The following is an 18,152-nucleotide window of genomic DNA, read 5'->3' as shown; positions in this document are numbered from 1 at the left end:
AATGCTATTGCTATCTATGGCTTCTGAACAGCTCTCCATAATGAAACATCACTTTTGCCCATACAAATGTCCATATTTCCACAGGCAGCCCTTCTGGTCTTTTCAACAGAACAGTCTGCCAACCCTTTTGGCCCAGCATCAATAGCCTCTTCTAGCCAGGCCTCAACAAAGAGAATGCCATCATTCGAAAACCACAAAACAGGCTCAGCCCAAACCAGGACCTAGTTTTTGATCCCTCTGAACAATCCGTTATCACTCTCTTCCAGTAGGGGTATGAATCCAACATTTCATGGAGGAGATCACCAAGGACCTCTAGGTCCTCCAAATTGTGTATTCTGGGTACTGGTTGTTTCTGCCAGCCATCATCTCTTCCACATTGTTCGGTGCTCCATCCAGATCTATTTCATATGCTGCAGCTTTGTCTGGAAGTCCAATTGCTTGTCCAACAAGCAATATAGTCAATCCTAGCGTCTCACATATGCAAGGTTTCTATTCCCAAATTTCCTTATCCTCAAGAAAATGGGATTGTGGCCCATTCTGGACTTGAAAAATATGAACAAACGTAGATCAGAGAAACAAACTCCCTCAGCATGATTCTTCCTTACATTCATTTGTCTTTCTGTAAACGTATATTTAATCTAAAGGATGCATACCATCCGCCCCTTTGCATTGGTGCTACCTCTGCCAAAAATCCTGTTTGGCCCATTATCAGCTCCACCATCTGTGCACAATATGTCTTCTGCACTGCTTAGGTTTTCTGATCAAATTTGAGAAGTCTAGCCTGGATCCCCCTTGGAAACTCATGTTCAACAGTGCTTGGATAGACTCTCTGCAGGAAAGACATTCCTGCCTTGCAACCAATCTAGCACCATGACACTGCTCATCTGCAAGCTACTGTTCTCTCCATACTAGACAGCCAGAAGGCTCCTTGGTATGACTGTGGTCATCCATGTGGTCTCGCTGACCCACCTTCATGTCCGCTACCTCCAGTGGGGTCTACTTACCCACTGGTATCAACTAACTCAACTGCTTTTGTCTCCAATGCAAATAACAGCCACAATGAAATGGGAGTTGCAGTAGTGGCTGTGCCCCTGAATTCTCCAGGAAGGAGCGCCTCTTCGTTTGCTCTCCTATCAAGTGGTGCTGGTGACAGATGCCTCCACCGAAGGGTAGAGACTGCACAATGGGACCATTCAAATACAGGGCATCTGGTCTCTTCAGGAAAGCTGTTGTCAAATCAAACTACTGGAGTTGAGCTGTCTAATTGCTCTGTCAGCATTCACACATCTCCTTCAGGAAAAGAGCATCCTGAGTCAAACCAACAACCAAATTGCCATGTTTTATGTCAAGCAAAGAGGAACAGGGTCATTTTAAGGCTTCTTTGCTATGAAGCTCTAAAAATCTGGAATCGAGTGGAAAGAAATAGAGCTGTTCTGCAGACCACCTATCTTCTGGGCATCTCCAACATGCTGGCAGATTCAGCAGAATGTTTAACCAAACCAGTGTTCTCTACAATTCTTCAGCTTTTGGGGTCTACCTTTGGTGGCCCTTTTCACATCACACCAGAACACAAAACTAAATCAATTTTTGCTCAGTTATGCCACATGATGAGATTAGCTTAGGATGCTATCCTCCTCGACTGGAGGCAAAGCCTCATGTTTGTTTTTCCACTGTTACCACTTATCGCCAGAACAGTACAAAAACTTCTTCGGGACCGTGCTCGGCTCAACCTCCTAACCCCAGTGTGGCCTGTATTTGTTATGGCTTCTGGTATGAATACCTCTTACAACTTTCCAGCAGTCCTCCCATATATCTGGGAACAGACCTTGTGTTAATTCAGGAAGTCAGGGCATTGTATTATGCCAATGCCCTTTCAGCCCTTAACCTCACAGCCTGGGTGTTAAGTGCTCAGTGATCATAGTTCTCCACTTACCTACAGAGTTTGTGGACATCTAATCTCATGTAGAAAGCCTTCAACTGGAAGAAATTTTGCCTTCATATGGAATAGATACTCCAAATGGTGTCCACAGAATGCTTTGGACCCATTTTTTTTTTTTGCACGCCTAAGCATCTGATTAAATATTTGCCCCACATTTGTAACTCAAGTACCTTTTTTGTGCGAGCACCTCAAAGCTATAGCAGCTGCTTTTACTTAACTGGAAGTAAAACAATTTCTTCTTTCATGAAAGATCTATAGCATGCCAAGCTCCAGGTGTAGTGTTTTGTGTTTTTTTTAAACAATTTCTGTAGGACTTGAATGTGACTCTCTTCTTGCAAATGAAGCTTCCCTTTGAGACATTGGAGTCAGCTTCCCTAAAATACTCTACAAGGAAGGTGGTGGTGTTAGTCTGCCAATTCCAAGCATCCACTATCCTCCATACATGCAGTTCTTCCACAACAGGGTGGCTCTCCGTACTCACCCGAAGTTTCTGCTGAAGGTAGTCTCAGCTTTTTGAATCTATCGATCAATACTGCCTGACTTCTTTCCTAGGCCCCTTGTGCATGAAGGCGAAAAAGCTCTGAAATACACTGGACTGCAATAGTCTTAGCATATTACAAGAAGCTAAGTAAGCTGCATCGTAAAACCTCCCAGCTGTTCAACTCAATTGACCCCCAACAGGCTAGGAGTAGCAGTCGCCAAGCTTACTTTGTTTTAACTGGGTGACTGAGTCCATTCACCACTGTTACACATTAACAGGACTGCACGTCATAGACTTTGCGAAGGTTCAAGTGAGAGCCATGGCTACTTCTGTTGCTAATCTTTAAAAAGTACCCATCGATGTCTGCAAAGCTTGGTCTTCAGTTCACACTTTTACATCCCACCACAGTCTCGATAACCTTTCAAAGACTGACACTAAATTTGGGCAAGCAATTTTGCGAAATTTGTTCTTGCTGTAGTTTACTCTTCACTGTGGGGGCCAGATTTCTTACTGGGTAAATGGTCTGCCGCAACCCTCAACTTGGCACCCCCTATGAGTAATGACTAATTCAGCCTGCTTATCAGAGTTAAAAGCAAGTTTGCTTATCATAAACTGTGTTTTCTGTAGATAGTATGATTTAGCCATGGAATACCCAGTCTGGAGAGTCTATATCCGAGCTATAATTAGCTCTGATATAGGCTGAGGAGGCTCACAAGTTAATGCCCACCGGGGAGACTCCTGCACAGGCTCAGTAGAACTCAAAGCTTGGAGACCAGTCCATTCAGTGCTGTCATCGTCGTGGGATGATGTCACCCACATGTATTCTCTAAATCATTCTGCTATCTATGGAAAACACTGTTTACGGTAAACAGACTTATAAATGTGACTTGTATCCAGCTAGAAAAGGAGCTTCTCTGTACAGCATGAGCTTGATTGATTCTCATTCTTCCATTACCTCAGGGACATTGTGAACTCTGTAAAATGTTACCATTATGACTACTGGCTCCTGGAGCATGATGGGAAGCAGATATCATAGGCTATGAAATGTTCACTTCCAAAAAAAAGATTCATAGTTACGCTGATCAGCTGCTGGGTGCAAGCATTGCAAAAGCCCATTCTGCAGGGAACCTGGCAGTTTTGGGGGGAAGGATAGATGTATAAATAAGAATTGAGACTTTTCCTTCAAACCACTTTTATCACTTTTTATTTTTCTATATTCTCTTTAAAAAAAAAAAAAGAGTTTTTAAAAGTAAGACTAGTTTCTTAGTATTTTTAAATCCTAATTATTAGTCTTGTTTTTTGGTATGCCCATATTTTATATAGAAATCATGTGTAGTGCATCAGATATGATCTCCGAATCAAGACTGAGGCCCAGAAGGGTCAGCAGGAAAAGGCTTGCACTTTGGATACCATTCATCTACAAAGAAGTGTAGCTAACTGTTCTCTTTGTATCCAGGGATATCATTTCAGCTGTTGTCCCTCTCCGATTCTTCTTTCTCACGACTCTTTTCCATACCCATGCAACCTATGCCCCTCGCCCATCCCAAAAAAGGAAAACCAGGAAATCCAGACTAAATTCAGTTTCTATTTAGGCATCAATTGCTTCACATCAACACTGTCTAATCCAAATAACTTACATGACATTGAAAATTAGCTTTTATCAAAGATGGTCACTTACATAATTAATTTTCAAACTGATTTCAGACATCAAGTTCAGCTGCTGGTTAAAGATCTTGTACATTCTTGTCTCTCCATAATATCCATTGCGTGCTCCATACTTCTGTGGTTTGTGAGTACCTGTGCAGAAAACATTATGCTCCCAGGTCCTGTTGTATTTGCCTACAGTTGGAATACATTTTTTACATAACTGATAAATTATTGTTGGCTAGTATATTGTGGTATCCAGGTCTGGTGCAGCATGAATTATCCATCTTGCATTTGGTATCATGAGAACTACAGTCCCTGAAGCAAGTAGGCTAGCACAAGTTACTGGATATTTAGCAAACAGGCCAGTATTTCTCATCCAAAGTAGTATATCTAAATTTGGATTTATTTTTAATTCATAATAGTCCTTTAAGCAATCCTAATCTAATTGGATCTCCTTTACAAATATCCTGCTTCTCCATAACCTGCATGAAATGGAGATCCTATAAAGAAAATGTTAATACCTGTGCAACGTTTACCTTCATGGACGAGAAAATACAGTGCTAACATTTTTGCTTTGTGATAGGGAATTAAGGTATAATAGACTGAATAAAATGCTAAACAGAAGTAGTTTTTCAGTAATGTGTACATTTCCTTCCTATATTAAGTATCTTTTGATATGACAAATTGCAAATTCTTCACCCTCAAAAAATGGCTTTGATATGTATGGAAAGGGAATATTCTAACTTTATTAGTGGTGAATTTTTTGAAAATATAAAACATGCCAAATTCTTCCATTCCAATTTATGTAGCTTGCCTCAGACATGCTAGTTTCTACAAAAAAAAAAAAAGGCTTGTCCACATAACACAACTTTGCAACACATTCGTCTATTAAAAAATTGCAAAACAGCATGGCTACATCATCTGTACTGCCCTACACTTATTCTTTGTTTGTAAATAACCGGCCTTTTTTTTCTTTAAGGGAATATGCAACAGGCATAGGCCATCGGTTGCAGGATCATGGCCTTGTGGTGGAAATGATATATCTCGTCTCTGAGGCGGGTCTCACACGCGCACTCCAAGAAGTTAAAAATGATGGTTCCCCATTTTGCATTCTTGTTGAACAGTCAAACGTAGCACTGTCCTCTTGCACCGTAATCATGCTTCACGAGTCTATCAAAAGTAAGTTTAGTTTAATGCAAAATGTCACTCTAAATAGTCCCCATTCAAAAATGCAATTCAGTTTTCTCTTTACACTTTTCAAGTACTACACTAGATAGCAGGTTCTTCATGTACAAGTATTGAATTGACTTCATTAAGATACCATCTGGATAGATAACAGTTTTGTCACAATTTCATTAAACGTTTAGAGGCTTAAAATCCTTATCCTGCACTACATAAAATATACACAAATACAGCTTTTTCTATTATACATGTACTTTGGAAATCACCATATAGAACTATGTAAAGTGAACATAAAGTTCGTGTCACATACATTGTAGCCATCCATTTTTGCCATTGTACTAATATGTTTAGATGTAGCAGATCACAAACACCTTCTATAAAATATGCTAAAAGTAATACATTTATAGCAAATAGTTGCCCATTTAGGGCCAGATATACTAAAGAGTTTTTCCTATTGTGTGTATATATAGGGAAAATGCTTAATACATCTGGCTCTTAGCATTTCTACATAGAAAAATAATCCATTACTAATGTAATTAATCAGACGTTTACTACGAGGGTGGTTTGCCACTCCCGTAATTTTCTAACACAATGGCCAGTGAGCGTGCTTGCGTTACACTATTTGCTCTTGACTCTGACCCAGTAAGGTGAGAGTGAAACTGAGAACAGATAGGAGAAATGCGTCCGAAGAGGTTCTTCAAAAGATGGATCGTGTTAATCTCGTTTAGCATTTAAGCTTCTTTTTCCGTCTGTGTCAAAAGGGGTCCAGAGAACATTATAAAAATTGAACTTAAAATACATTTTTTGAGAATTATTATAACCAGTACATACCTTTGATTAGAATCTTATTATGATCAGAACCGTGACAAGTGCGGATGCAACATGTATTATTTTTCCCCATTCATTGCTAGACACATACTTTCTCTATGAACAAGCAGGACAAAAACAGCCACAAAAGTGGAGTGATGCCGTTGGCCCAGACGTGCTCTTGCTAAGATCAGAAAGAAATCTGTGTGCGTGGGTCTTCCCTCGTGGGTCTCCTCAGTCTTCTTTCTTCCACTGTAGCAGTACAAAATGTTTTTCTCTCATCTCACTGGCCCATTATTTAACAAAACTTTTATTTACAGTGTGTTCCCCTCATGTTTTGTTTTGTTTTTCTCCTCATAAAAAAATATATATAAAAGTTTGTAGAAGGGGAAAAAAATCTTTTTTTTTTCCCTGTTGTGTGTGGCAAAAAAACATTTGTTGTACAGAAAATGTGATCACATGATGGCTTTAACTGACCTCTATAAATCTAGTCCCATCTCATGACAGCACCAACTGCAAAGCCTGTGCCAGAATGTCTACAAGGGCATTTCAGATACAGCTTCTCCAGAAGCCAAAGCTTCTGCATTGGATGCAGCAGTACCTTCATAAGAGAGAGAGCTCCAAGTCCACTAGAATGAGGTACCAAAAGTTCTTGAAGTTTTCACTTTATCAGAAGAGGAGGGCTTCTTTATAGATGTGGTGTCAAGAATTAGAGAGAACCTAAAAACCCCAAAAAGAAATCCATAGTGCTATCATTAGTGAGTTGATTGGATGGAGTTGAACAGTACCGGGCACTTCATTGATGCTGGCATTTTGTTGGCACCATCTGCACTGGTGAAAGTAAGAATCTCAAGCAAAGAACGTATTTGACCCACATAGATCTTATAAGTGTGTGTTCACTGTCCATCCTAATGCTGGAATCACACATCCTCTTAGGCTTTTCACTAGAAAGTAGTCACACCTTTGTTCAGATGTGGCACAACTTTATCGCTCATTACATGAAGGAAATGCCTTTGCCGCAGAATCAACCTGCATGGTTTTTGGGGAAAGTTATCTCAAAAATTAGAATCTCGCTCAGATATTACCTTTTCACAGTCTTGTGGAGGAAAGGAATAGATCGCCTTTCTCACTGCCTAGATCATCTCTAGTCCAGATGCTAGACTCAAATGAGAATTCTTACGATTCATTCTGGTTATTCTATCCCAGAATCTCCTGGATAACCTCCAGATCGTTATCCAGAAATTGAGGAGTATTACTCCTCCAGAAGACTTTTCCTATCTAGCTTTTGTTCAAAAGATGGCAGACTTAATCCCTTTTTCAATACAAGAAATAATAGCACCATCGGAAGACTTCTCTGAAGTACTAAAATACATCAAGGCTCCAACAGCCTTCTGCTGTATCAGTGCATAAGACTTTAAAGGATCTTCATTCAAAATTGTGGAATATCCCTCTTTCGGTAACACCAGTAGTGAGGATTTACCTTAAATATAAGTAAGACTACCCAGTTCCTGATGAAGTTTAGCTTCCGCATTCAGTAGTGGTAGAGTCTGCACTCTGTAAAGCCAGAAAATAAAAACTTTACTCAACCCATCCATCCTAACCAAGAATGCAAACTTAGTTAATAAGAGCAAAAGGTTCTATGAAGTAGCCATACTACAAAGTTGAATATCTGCTCATCAATTTCAGATGACCATGTATCGCTAACATTCTACAAAAGATAACACTTGTCTCTCTCTTCCTGACAAGCTACAATGAAAGTTTCCTACTTTCAGGAAGCAGATAATTGTTCAAAGCATTTCATCAAATCCATTTGACAATTTTTCAACATTTCCTTTAGCCATCTCTGAGGAACAAGTTGGTTGGCATGGCTCAAAGAATGAGCAATGTGTGCTCTCTGACTTATTCAGTTTTCAGCCAGAAGACAGTTTATGAAACTCCTAGTTCATATGACTAAACAATACCACAATGGCACCTGAAGTATTGTTGGGATCAATGTAGTCAATTTCTGTTTCACAAAATACAGATAACCCTTCCTCTTTGCAACTCCCTGCATTGGTGGGATTGCCCGTTCAATCTTCTATAAGGTATTTCCTTCCATCCACTACAAATGAATGATTTTCATGACTGACTCTTCCAGTCAGGCCTGGGGAGCCCATTTAAACCAACTCTGTTTGCAGGGAATATCAACCAGAGAGGAGCAAATGCACATAAATATTATAGATATAAAAGCAATATTTAATTCACTAACATTCAAACCATTCATAAAGGAAAAAGTCTTTCAAATTCAAACAGACAATATTATAGCAATGTACTATGCAGATAAACAAGGAGGCATGAGAGATTGGATATTTTATCAAGAAGCCCTAAAAATTTGGAATTGATCAATAAAGAGAAGAATTAATCTCTGCTACTCACATTCTGAGGAAATCCAATGTACTGGCAGATATTCTAAGCTGTCACAACCTCATGAATGGTCTCTACACTACAACACGCTTCAGGCTATGGTTCCTCTGCTGTTTCAAGAAACCAGATCCTAGAGCCTTGGCAACTGATGCACTGGCAATTTCTTGAACAGGTGGCCTGATGTATGCTTTCCCCCATTCCTCTAATAATTGAGACACTTAATATATTGTTGCTTTTTTTTTTTTTTTTTTTTTTTTTAATAGCCTCTTTCTGGCTGTGCCAGGCATGGTTCTCTTAGCTTTCCTCAGTTACTCAACAGATATGGTGACTGATCTTTGCTTATCTTCTAACCCAATACAACAAATCTCTTTTTCACCCCAACCTTCGCTCTTTAGCATTAAGAGCATGGATGTTGAGTGCCAGAATCTAGACGCCATGCCTCATCTTGAAGTTAACAGTCCTTTTGTTTCCTCGTTTATTTGGTACTTGATTAGTCATAAATCTTAAATATATAAATCAATGCAACATATAATAAGATAAAACTAACAATCTAAAATTAATAAGTAAAAAAAAAAATCCTAAAAACATAGTTAAACAAAACACACAAAAATAAAACAGTAATAGAAAATAAACCAGGATAAAATCCTGAAAGTAGACGACAAAACAATACACATGATACATTTCATGTAAAAACAGATGCATAAGAAATGTCTAGTTGGGAAGGCTTGTGAAAACACGTCTTCAGAGCTCTCCTAAACTTTAAAAGAATCCTCCAGTTGTATGGCTAATAGGAAGGAGTTCCAGAAATTAGATGCTAGGAACAAGAAGTAAAGTTCTTAGATATTTCTAGCCTGATGCCCTTTGAAGAGGGTAGTATGAATAAGTCTTGTTGAGGTGCACACAGTTTGTTGAGGTAGATATGGGATATGAAGGAGTACTCCAACAAAAGGCCTTACACATTACGCATCCAATCTTAAACTGAATGTGAAGGGAGACAGGGAGTCAATGAAGATTTTGAGGCATTGGGGTAATATGATAGTATTTCCATAACCTGAAAATATTTGGTTGCAGTGTTCTGAGTGTTTGAAGTCTTAGCTGAGTGGAAGAGAGGCTGTGAAACAGCACATTACAGTAATCAAGCTAAGTCAAAAATAAGAGAATGATTGAGACATTGGAGTTCAGAGCAATCCAGATATGGTCTTAAGTTAACGGACGAGGTGCAGGAAGAAGTAATCACATCTTGAACTGGAATGGGCATACCCACCAATAGTGGGTGTCGGGAGCTGTGATGTGAATTTCCTAGAGAACAATATTACCTCATATTTACTAGGATTAACTAGTTTGGCTGAATATAACTAATTAGCAGTAGCAGCCAAGCAATCATTTGTTAGTCAAGGATAATGGTAATATGAACTCCCAAGTACAATAATCTGAATATCAGTATGAAAATAGCTAGAAGAATCCCAAACTTAAGTGGTACAAAGTACAGTAAGGTAGGGGAGAGAGAAGAATCTTGTGAAACAGCACAAAAGAGGAATAGTGGTAGATCTAGTAAAGTTCCAAACAGAATAGGATCTGCATTCCAAAAAAGGTTTGAACCAATTAAGGAACTTGCCATGAACCTCCAATATGTAAACCATTAAGCAGTATCTGGTGATCCATTGTGTTGAATGTGGCACTCTTATCCAGTCAAACCAACAAAACATATTTCCCCTTATCCAAAAGTAAGCTGACCTAATTTATCAATCCAACAAAAGCAGTCTCTGTACTATGGCCTCTAGTCACCAGATTGTTTTGAGTTGACAGCAAGGACACTATCCACTAAACATTTTTAAGAATTCAAATGGAGCAGGTTTTCTGTTTGGTATAAAAATCATAACAAAAACCCTTTCCTTTGTGGAACTTCAACATTATTACAATGCCATCTCCATCTTTCTGACTCAGGCTAAAAAAAGAAATTCAATTTGAGTGCTATTGCGGTAAATAATGAGCCTTCCAAAGGACTTCCAGTATCCCAATTGCTGCTCTTGGCAAGTTTCATAAAAGGTATTACTATCTTTGACCCCTGTAAGTGTTCCATTATTACAATGGGAACTCAACATATGTTTTATCAGTGTTGAATCCACCTTTTGAACCCTTGCCAGCAAATGACTTCAGATATTTTTCTTGGAAAATGCTCTCTTATAGCTATCATTTCAGCTCTAAGAGTGAGTGAACGCGAAGCATTAGTAGTTGACCCTAGTTAACTTCAAATTTTTAATAACCAGTTAGTATTAAGGAGACACCCTAAAATTATGCCAAAAGTAATTTGATTCAAATGCAATTATCTCTAGTCCATCCAAATGTTTTTCCCTAAACCTCATACCATTAAAGCAGAAAGAGCACTCCATACACTAGATTGCAGAAGAGCAAAGACTTGAGGAAAAACCTCAGTTGTTTCTCCCTTTGGATCCAAACAAGCAAGGTTACCCAGTAGCCAAATTCTTTCTGGTTGTTGGACTGCCTTTCATTCTGTTATAAGCTGGTGTGGATCTGCTTATGAAAATAAAGGCTTATCATATTAGAGCAACAACAGTAGCTGTGGCTTTTCATCATTTGACTTCAATCCAAGACAATGGCAGAGCGGCAGCCTGGTCCACTGTCAAAACATTATTGCCTAGAACAGGACTCTTACACCAATAGTGTATTGGTCAGTCAGTTCTCTAAAACCTCGTTGGATAATACCTTCATCTCTCTCTTACCACTTTCTAATGGGTTGCAATATTATATAAACAGAAATTTTTGAGGCAATCCTTAGCTTTTGAATCCATCCTTGTGTGGCTGTTTTTGTTCTGCTTGTTCACAGAGAAAGCAAAGTTGCTCATGTGTAACAGGTGTTCTACATGGACAGCAGGACCAGTTGGCCATGCAGTTTTACACTCCTCCCTGTAGAGTTGAAGCATAGCTAGGAAAGGGATTGAGGAGACTCACGAATACTCAGTTTTCTTTCTGAGCTCTGAAAGCAAGTCCAGGCGAGTGCTGTTGGATGACATTGCCCTACTTCTCTGGCTGATTTGTCCTGCTGTCCACAGAGAACACATTACAGGTAAGCATCTTCGCTACATCTCACTATTTACCAGGAAAAGAAATTAGTATAAGCGGATTCATAGTGACACATCTATCCTATAATGAACATAATGTCCTTCTGTTATATCAACTGCTGCTTTAATTTTTAATTTGTTTTGCAGTAGTCTGTGTAGGTTAACATCTAGATTAACAAATGGAACATGATCTAGTTTACATTGCCCTCGAATGACTTCTAAGTGAGATGCACTGGCTGAGTTTTTGTGGGGTTTTTTTTTGTTTTGTTTTTTTGTGTTCCAGTTTTAAATGTAGCATAAATTTTACTATCTCTTCAGGTATATAAAAGGTTTTAAAATAGACTAAATACTCATGTCTGAAATATTTGCATTATAAATCAAATTCATTTTATTCTAAAGCGCTAAACAGTAAGTTAAGCTTATCGAGTCTTTGGCAGGCCTTTGCTTTTTGAAAGGCATGCAGAGAAGGATCAAGTACACAAACAAAACCTACAGTACAGTATTTTGTTTTTCTAGGCTTCATTGAATTACTAGTACCTTCAATTAAAGCTGGTAAGTCTACCAAATTTAATATCAAAGCAAATGTCTTTGCCAAACAATACCTACGTTAGATAACCACCATTTCACGAAGCTGAAAGCAGACACCTTTTAACTACCTGTTCTGGGTTTAATTTGTATTCGGGACTAGGGTAAGGCAGTCAGGTTATCAGATCATTGTATTTACCCATCACTAATGTATTTTGCTATTTATCCATCCCATAGCAAGTTGAAGATATTTCACTTATGTAAAAATTAAAATGGCATTTAGCAGTTGAACATACGTCAATAGACCTGAAGGCTGGTGACATGTAATATGACCTTTGGCTGCTATTGACTGGTAGTACTTGTAGGGTAAAACTTGTGACCTCAAAAGCCAGCCTAAGAAAATAAATTTTGAAAAGATACTATGTGTGGCAAGACCACAGTAGGGGCTGGTAGATAATGTACATTTCTAAAAGAAAAAAAAATATTATATCAGATTTGCAGTGTTCTGTTGAACACTGCTATGCTTTTGCTCATAGTGAGTAGAAGAACTTGTTTTGAGTTACACCTTTGTAGGTTTCAGCTATGGAGCAAAACTAAAGCTAAATATTGGTAATGCTTTTTAAATGTCTAGTGTTACAATGGTTGAGAAGTAGTGCACTCACAAGGCCTCACTTCTGAGCTTTTTCTGAAACATTTGGTCTTCACCTTGCTTGGACCAAATACCATCTTCTGAGCAAGAGTACCAGATGCTCAAAAACAAAAAAATACAGCCAGTATATCTCAACTAGAATTTAAATCCAGGGCAAAGCTTTTATATTTAATTTTTTTTTTTTTAAGTCCTAGAGTCAACATTTTAAATGTCAGCACTCATGTTATGGAAATGTAAATCCTTCTGAATTCACATCCTTATCAAATCTTAACTTTTCTTGATGTTTGTGTTTTTCTATAAATGCATAAAATTTAACACACAACACAACTTGTAAAGCACCTTATCTCTCTCCTCTGTAGTCCACCGTAACATGCCCATGGATGATGCACTGACTCTGGTAGTTAAGGCGTTTGGAAACATTTTTGCTGAACGCGAGCAGCAAGAGCGTAAAGAGATTTCACACAAAGCAGCTGATCTGGCGGATGACTACCTAGAGCGGGAGCTCTATGAATGTTATAATGTGCCTCTCGGTGTTAGGCACCTCGTCTTTCTGTTAAGTGAGGGAAAATATTTATCCCGAGAGGAAATTAACTCAATAACTGACTACCTGAAGACACGGAAAAATGAGCTGGAAGGTATTCATGATTTTCCTCTCCCCTTCCCCTTATATCTCTTTAAAAAAAAAAAAACAAAAAAAACAACTTTTAAACACACACCTATATTAAAACCACTATTGCTTAAATTACACACAGTCGATGTAACCTTTTGTAGTATTAAGTATAAGCTCTATTTGAATTTATATACTTTTTTTAGGAACTGCAGAACATCTTGGAGAGCTGGGCATCTAAATGACGGATGAAATGTTACATATAAAGAACAATAACTTTTCATGTACACAATGCTGCTTTTCACATTAGGAGTTAAACTAAGGAAAGGGACCGCGGGTCAATGTGGACAATACATTGAAATTTTCAGCTTAGTATGCAATAGTGGTTTAAAAAAAAAAAAGTAATATTTGAAAGATAATAGAAAATGTAATTGTGACTATCATTGCTGCTTTATAGATCCTTGGAGCAACCACAACTTCAGTATTTTGTGTGCAGTTATGGTTGCCCCTATCTCAAAATGAAATAGCAGATCTTGAACAGGTACAGGGGGTGGCAACAAATGAAGCATATGGAACAACTCCTTTATGAAGACGGGCTTAACACGGGGCACTTCAGCTTGAAGAAGAGATGATAGGCTATAATAAGCCTGGTGCTCAAACCAATCCTTTGCCTTGCCCCAGCTTACCTTATCCTGTGCCACCCCTGTCCACATGTACCCAGCCAGTCTAGTTTTCTATACTGCTAGCCCTCACTATATCCTACAACAAATTCCACAGCCAATTTGTGTGTTGACGGAACAATTACTTTCTTAAATTTTGTTTTAAATTTCCTACTTAGTTTTATGGAGTCGTCTTCCCCCCCCCCCCCCCCCAGTCTAATTTGACAGAATAAATCATCCCTACTTAACTAACTTTCTCAGCATTCATGATTTTTGGGGATGGGATTTGGAGGGTGGGTGTTAATCTAGCAGTGTCCTTCAGCTCAGTCAGAACTAGGACTATTTAGTCCTATTTGGGGCCATGAATCTGGAAAGAGCCTAGGTGCATGGCCCATGGTTGAGGGCTGTCACTGCCATAACTGGAGCTAGGTATGTTGGGGACAGGAAGTTATAAAATAAGGGGGGGGGGGGGTGGGTGGAGTTCCTGGGTAGATGAGTGACTCTAGATCCCAGGCCTAGTTTTGATGGAGCGGTGAGGAGTAATTGTAGACAGGTATTTATCTTAGGGGGCATGCCATAAAGCTAAGCGATAGTGGATTTAAAATGCATTTTAGAGGGTTGTTTTTTTTTTTCACTCCACCCATAATTAAGCTGTGGAATTTCTTGCTGTAGGATTTAGAGAAGGCTAAGTAGTATTCATAAGCTTGAAGATTTGGACACATTTCTGGAGGACAGGTCTATAGTTAGTCCTTAGGTAGACTTGGCAGTCGCCACCTATTTATAGGAATGAGCAATAGGGAAAGGATCCTCCCATTAAGATCTGGGTACTTTAAGTGACCTGGACTGGCCACTGTTAGAGGATGCTGGGCTCGATGTACAGTTAGTCTGACCCAGCATGGCACGCCTCATTTTCTTAAGGCTTAGGAATTGCAGAAAGGAAAGTCCAGCGACATGCCCATGTGCTGATTAAGCTATTGCACTTGCTAAATGGAACACACTAAATGTTTAATTTATCTAATAACTCATTTTTTACTATATTTAGTGAAAGCCTGACAAACATTTTTGTTTGTGACAGAAGCTCATACTGAATTTTACAGAGCTAGGCCTATTTTGCATTTCATTGCCTGCTAATACACCATATGCATAACTAGAAACATTTTAAATGTTTCTAAAGAAAACACATTACAGCCTCTTGAACAGAATTTTCTAGGCCAAAAAGAGGTAGCAAATCTGTGATTGCTGTTGGAACATGTTCTGGAGACATAGCCAGGAAAATTCATGCTGAAAGCTAGAACCATAAACAATGTTCAACACCATAATTGTAAATAACATTCCCATATCCTTTTGGTCCAAAGAAAATCCTCCTTGACTAATTTGCACATCACGTGGTAGTCCAAATGTCAAAGGATGAAAGTTGGACCATCTTCTCATGTTACTTGTCTTGCATTGTAGTGATTTTTGTGCTAAGGAGATGCTGACTTTTTTTCTTTGTTCTTTCACCCCAGGCTATGTTGAGCAACCAGATCCTTCGACTGAAGTTGATAACACAATGTATCAGACTAGTGTATTGGCAGGCACAAGCTCTGCCGCTCATACATTGAGTAAACCTCCACCTCTTCTTCCAACTCCCAGCAAAACATCTCTCTTAGGCCATTCACCCATGTCCCAAGGTAAACCTTCACTGCTGGGTGATAGGCCAGGTCTTCTTCCATTACCAGGTTAGCAGAGCATTTACAATTTACCCATCACAAATACTTTAACTTTTGACTGCCTCACCCTTCCATAATAAAGGATTGCATTTTGTACAAACTGTAAAGGATGATATATATCTGTTTTTAAACGCAGGCAGATATCAAGTTTTTTTTGGGTTTTTTGCTGATATTTCATAGCATAATGTTCTCCTTTTATTGACAACATAACTAGCCATATCTACAGTAAATTCATCAAACTTTAGATACAAATCTGCAATCAGTTTTTCTCACGGGAAAAACTATGAAAATCAAATTTTGTTAAATCTTTGTCAAAGCATGTTTCAATGATGGATGCTTTAGCTCTTGTTTCATGTAACATTTCATTATTAGAGTAGATGGAAAATAGAGCTATAAACCAAATTTTTAGGCTTACAAAAGGTATATTAACTCTGTAACAGTCATTAACATGCCCCTCCACAAATTCAGTACTTTAAGTTGAATTTTACATCAGAAGGTTAGTATGTAGGCATATTTTATTAAAACCAACCACCCTCCGGCTTGTGAATAATTGTAGATATCATGTTAAATCCAAACTGAGACTTGAGATCTGTAACTTTCACATAAATTGCATTAATGTCTCACAAAGCAATCGAGTAATGGGTACTATGCCTGGTATTAGTAACACATCTGCTCAGCATGAAGACATTAAACATATCTACAAGATTTAAATAGGTAATCAATGATATTACATCTCTTTCCATATTTACTGTTAAAATACATATTTCCTATGATCTCTTGAGAGGCCAGTTCATGTTCTTTCTCTAAAATTAAATCTGTCTTTTGTGGAATCAGATACATTTTCCTTGTTTAACATATTTTTTTCTCTGCATTCACTTGCAGTAACATTTCCATTTATTAAAGAGAACTCAACTTGACAATTTCCTGTTAGCTTTGTTGTGAAGTAAAACTTACTGAACACTAAGATAAAATTAATCATTTAAGTTCTAGCAAAAACAAATATGAATTTTAATATTAGATGAGTATGTTGCATACACTATATACTACTTACTGTATTTTCAGGTGGAGATTGCACACACCTCTAGAACAATGTCCAGGAAATCTTGTAGCATAGTTTGTTTGCATTCTGCTTAGAATTTATCAGGAACTGGGTGCTCCAGCTCTTTAAACAGAATAATCCTGTCATTGTTTCTTGTGAAGATTGTTATGCCTATTATCTTATTTTTAACCCTTGATTAAGACCCTGAAATGTTAATGGGGGATTCTTTCAATTGTGAGAGCTGTACCTGGAAGGACTTTATAATTCAGATCCATACAGATTAGATTTTTTGTTTTGTGCTTCTCTGGGTATCGTGTATGAATAGAATTTCTTTTTAAATTGTTTTTTAATATTAGCTGCTAAACAAAATCTGAAAAGAAAGAGGTAAGTGAATTTTATTAGTTATTGGGCTTGGATTTACACAGATCACAATGTAGTCTGAATTCTAGAGCAGTGGTCCCCAACCCTGTCCTGTGGGCCCACCAGCCAGTCGGGTTTTCAGGATGTCCACAATGAATATGCATGAGAGAAAATTTGCATGCACTGCCTCCATAACAAGCAAATTTTCTCTCATGCATATTCATTGTGGACATCCTGAAAACCTGACTGGCTGGTGGGCCCCCAGGACAGGGTTGGGGACCACTGTTCTAGAGGATAGTAACTTTCCGTTTGTACTCTACTACAATTAGTATAGTCATGCTGTAAAACCTTGACATCCTAAGCCCCTCTTCTCCCCATCCTCTCAACACCTCCATAAGTAATAGGTAGGTTAACTGGATAATATGTTAATACTAATGAGAGAGCTGGGTGTCATGAAATATTCTGTTGTGCTTCCCAGTAGTCTGTACAAAGGGATATTGATTAAGGAATGTAATAGACCGACAGAGCTAAAAGAAAGTGACTTCATTTCCTCTGCTGGTCCTGCTCTCCTAATGATAACACAGTTGAAGCGGGTCTGTTAGGAGCAGTGGTGGCAAGCACTATATATCACTGGACCTTTTCTCCTAGCTGCTGTGGAAAGATTGTAATGGCAGCTGCTCAGCATAGTTCAGTATAGGACCTGCAGCCTTTGTGGCCAACATTTCTTCATCAGGCCACATAGTAAGGCTAGCAGACTTCTTAAACAAATGGGGGCTCTCTAAACCAGGTGGGGGGAGTTCCCAGGATGGGTCATCAGGTCAGAAAAGTTCCAGATCTCATGATCATCTGAACTTAGAGATAAAGTGAGAGAACTGGGTCTTTTGAGAGACTTTTCTCAAGCCAAAATAGGCCTTGTGAAAGTAAATAAATGTTGGCATGATGTATTTTGTTAGGCCATTGTACAATATCCTCATGTAGGGGCTTAGGTCATAGGACAATCAAAAGTTCTGGATCCAGCCTAATTGTCCCCAGTTCAGATTTATCTCTTCTGTCAGACAGGTGCTT

At 38.5% G+C, this 18,152-nt stretch overlaps 1 protein-coding gene across 8 annotated transcripts in view; it reads left to right on the top strand.

Annotated features, from left to right (window-relative positions):
* The window catches only part of LOC115095174 (nuclear receptor coactivator 5-like), a 96,600-nt gene that overhangs the window by 57,342 nt on the left and 21,106 nt on the right, over positions 1–18,152 (top strand). For 5 of the 8 annotated variants that reach the window (XM_029608495.1, XM_029608497.1, XM_029608494.1 and 2 more), the window contains 4 exons: positions 5,047–5,246; positions 12,056–12,091; positions 13,073–13,348; positions 15,485–15,697. In XM_029608495.1, the coding sequence (XP_029464355.1) occupies positions 5,047–5,246; positions 12,056–12,091; positions 13,073–13,348; positions 15,485–15,697 (725 nt within the window). The remainder of the gene's footprint in view (positions 1–5,046; positions 5,247–12,055; positions 12,092–13,072; positions 13,349–15,484; positions 15,698–18,152) is intronic. The other 3 variants (XM_029608499.1, XM_029608498.1, XM_029608496.1) reach the window with 1 other exon arrangement.

Source organism: Rhinatrema bivittatum, chromosome 7 (genome assembly GCF_901001135.1).
Source record: "Rhinatrema bivittatum chromosome 7, aRhiBiv1.1, whole genome shotgun sequence".
In the NCBI taxonomy this organism is placed as follows: Eukaryota; Metazoa; Chordata; class Amphibia; order Gymnophiona; family Rhinatrematidae; genus Rhinatrema; species Rhinatrema bivittatum.
The sequence above is the reverse complement of the archived record's forward strand: the minus strand, read 5'-3'. Positions and strand labels throughout refer to the sequence as shown.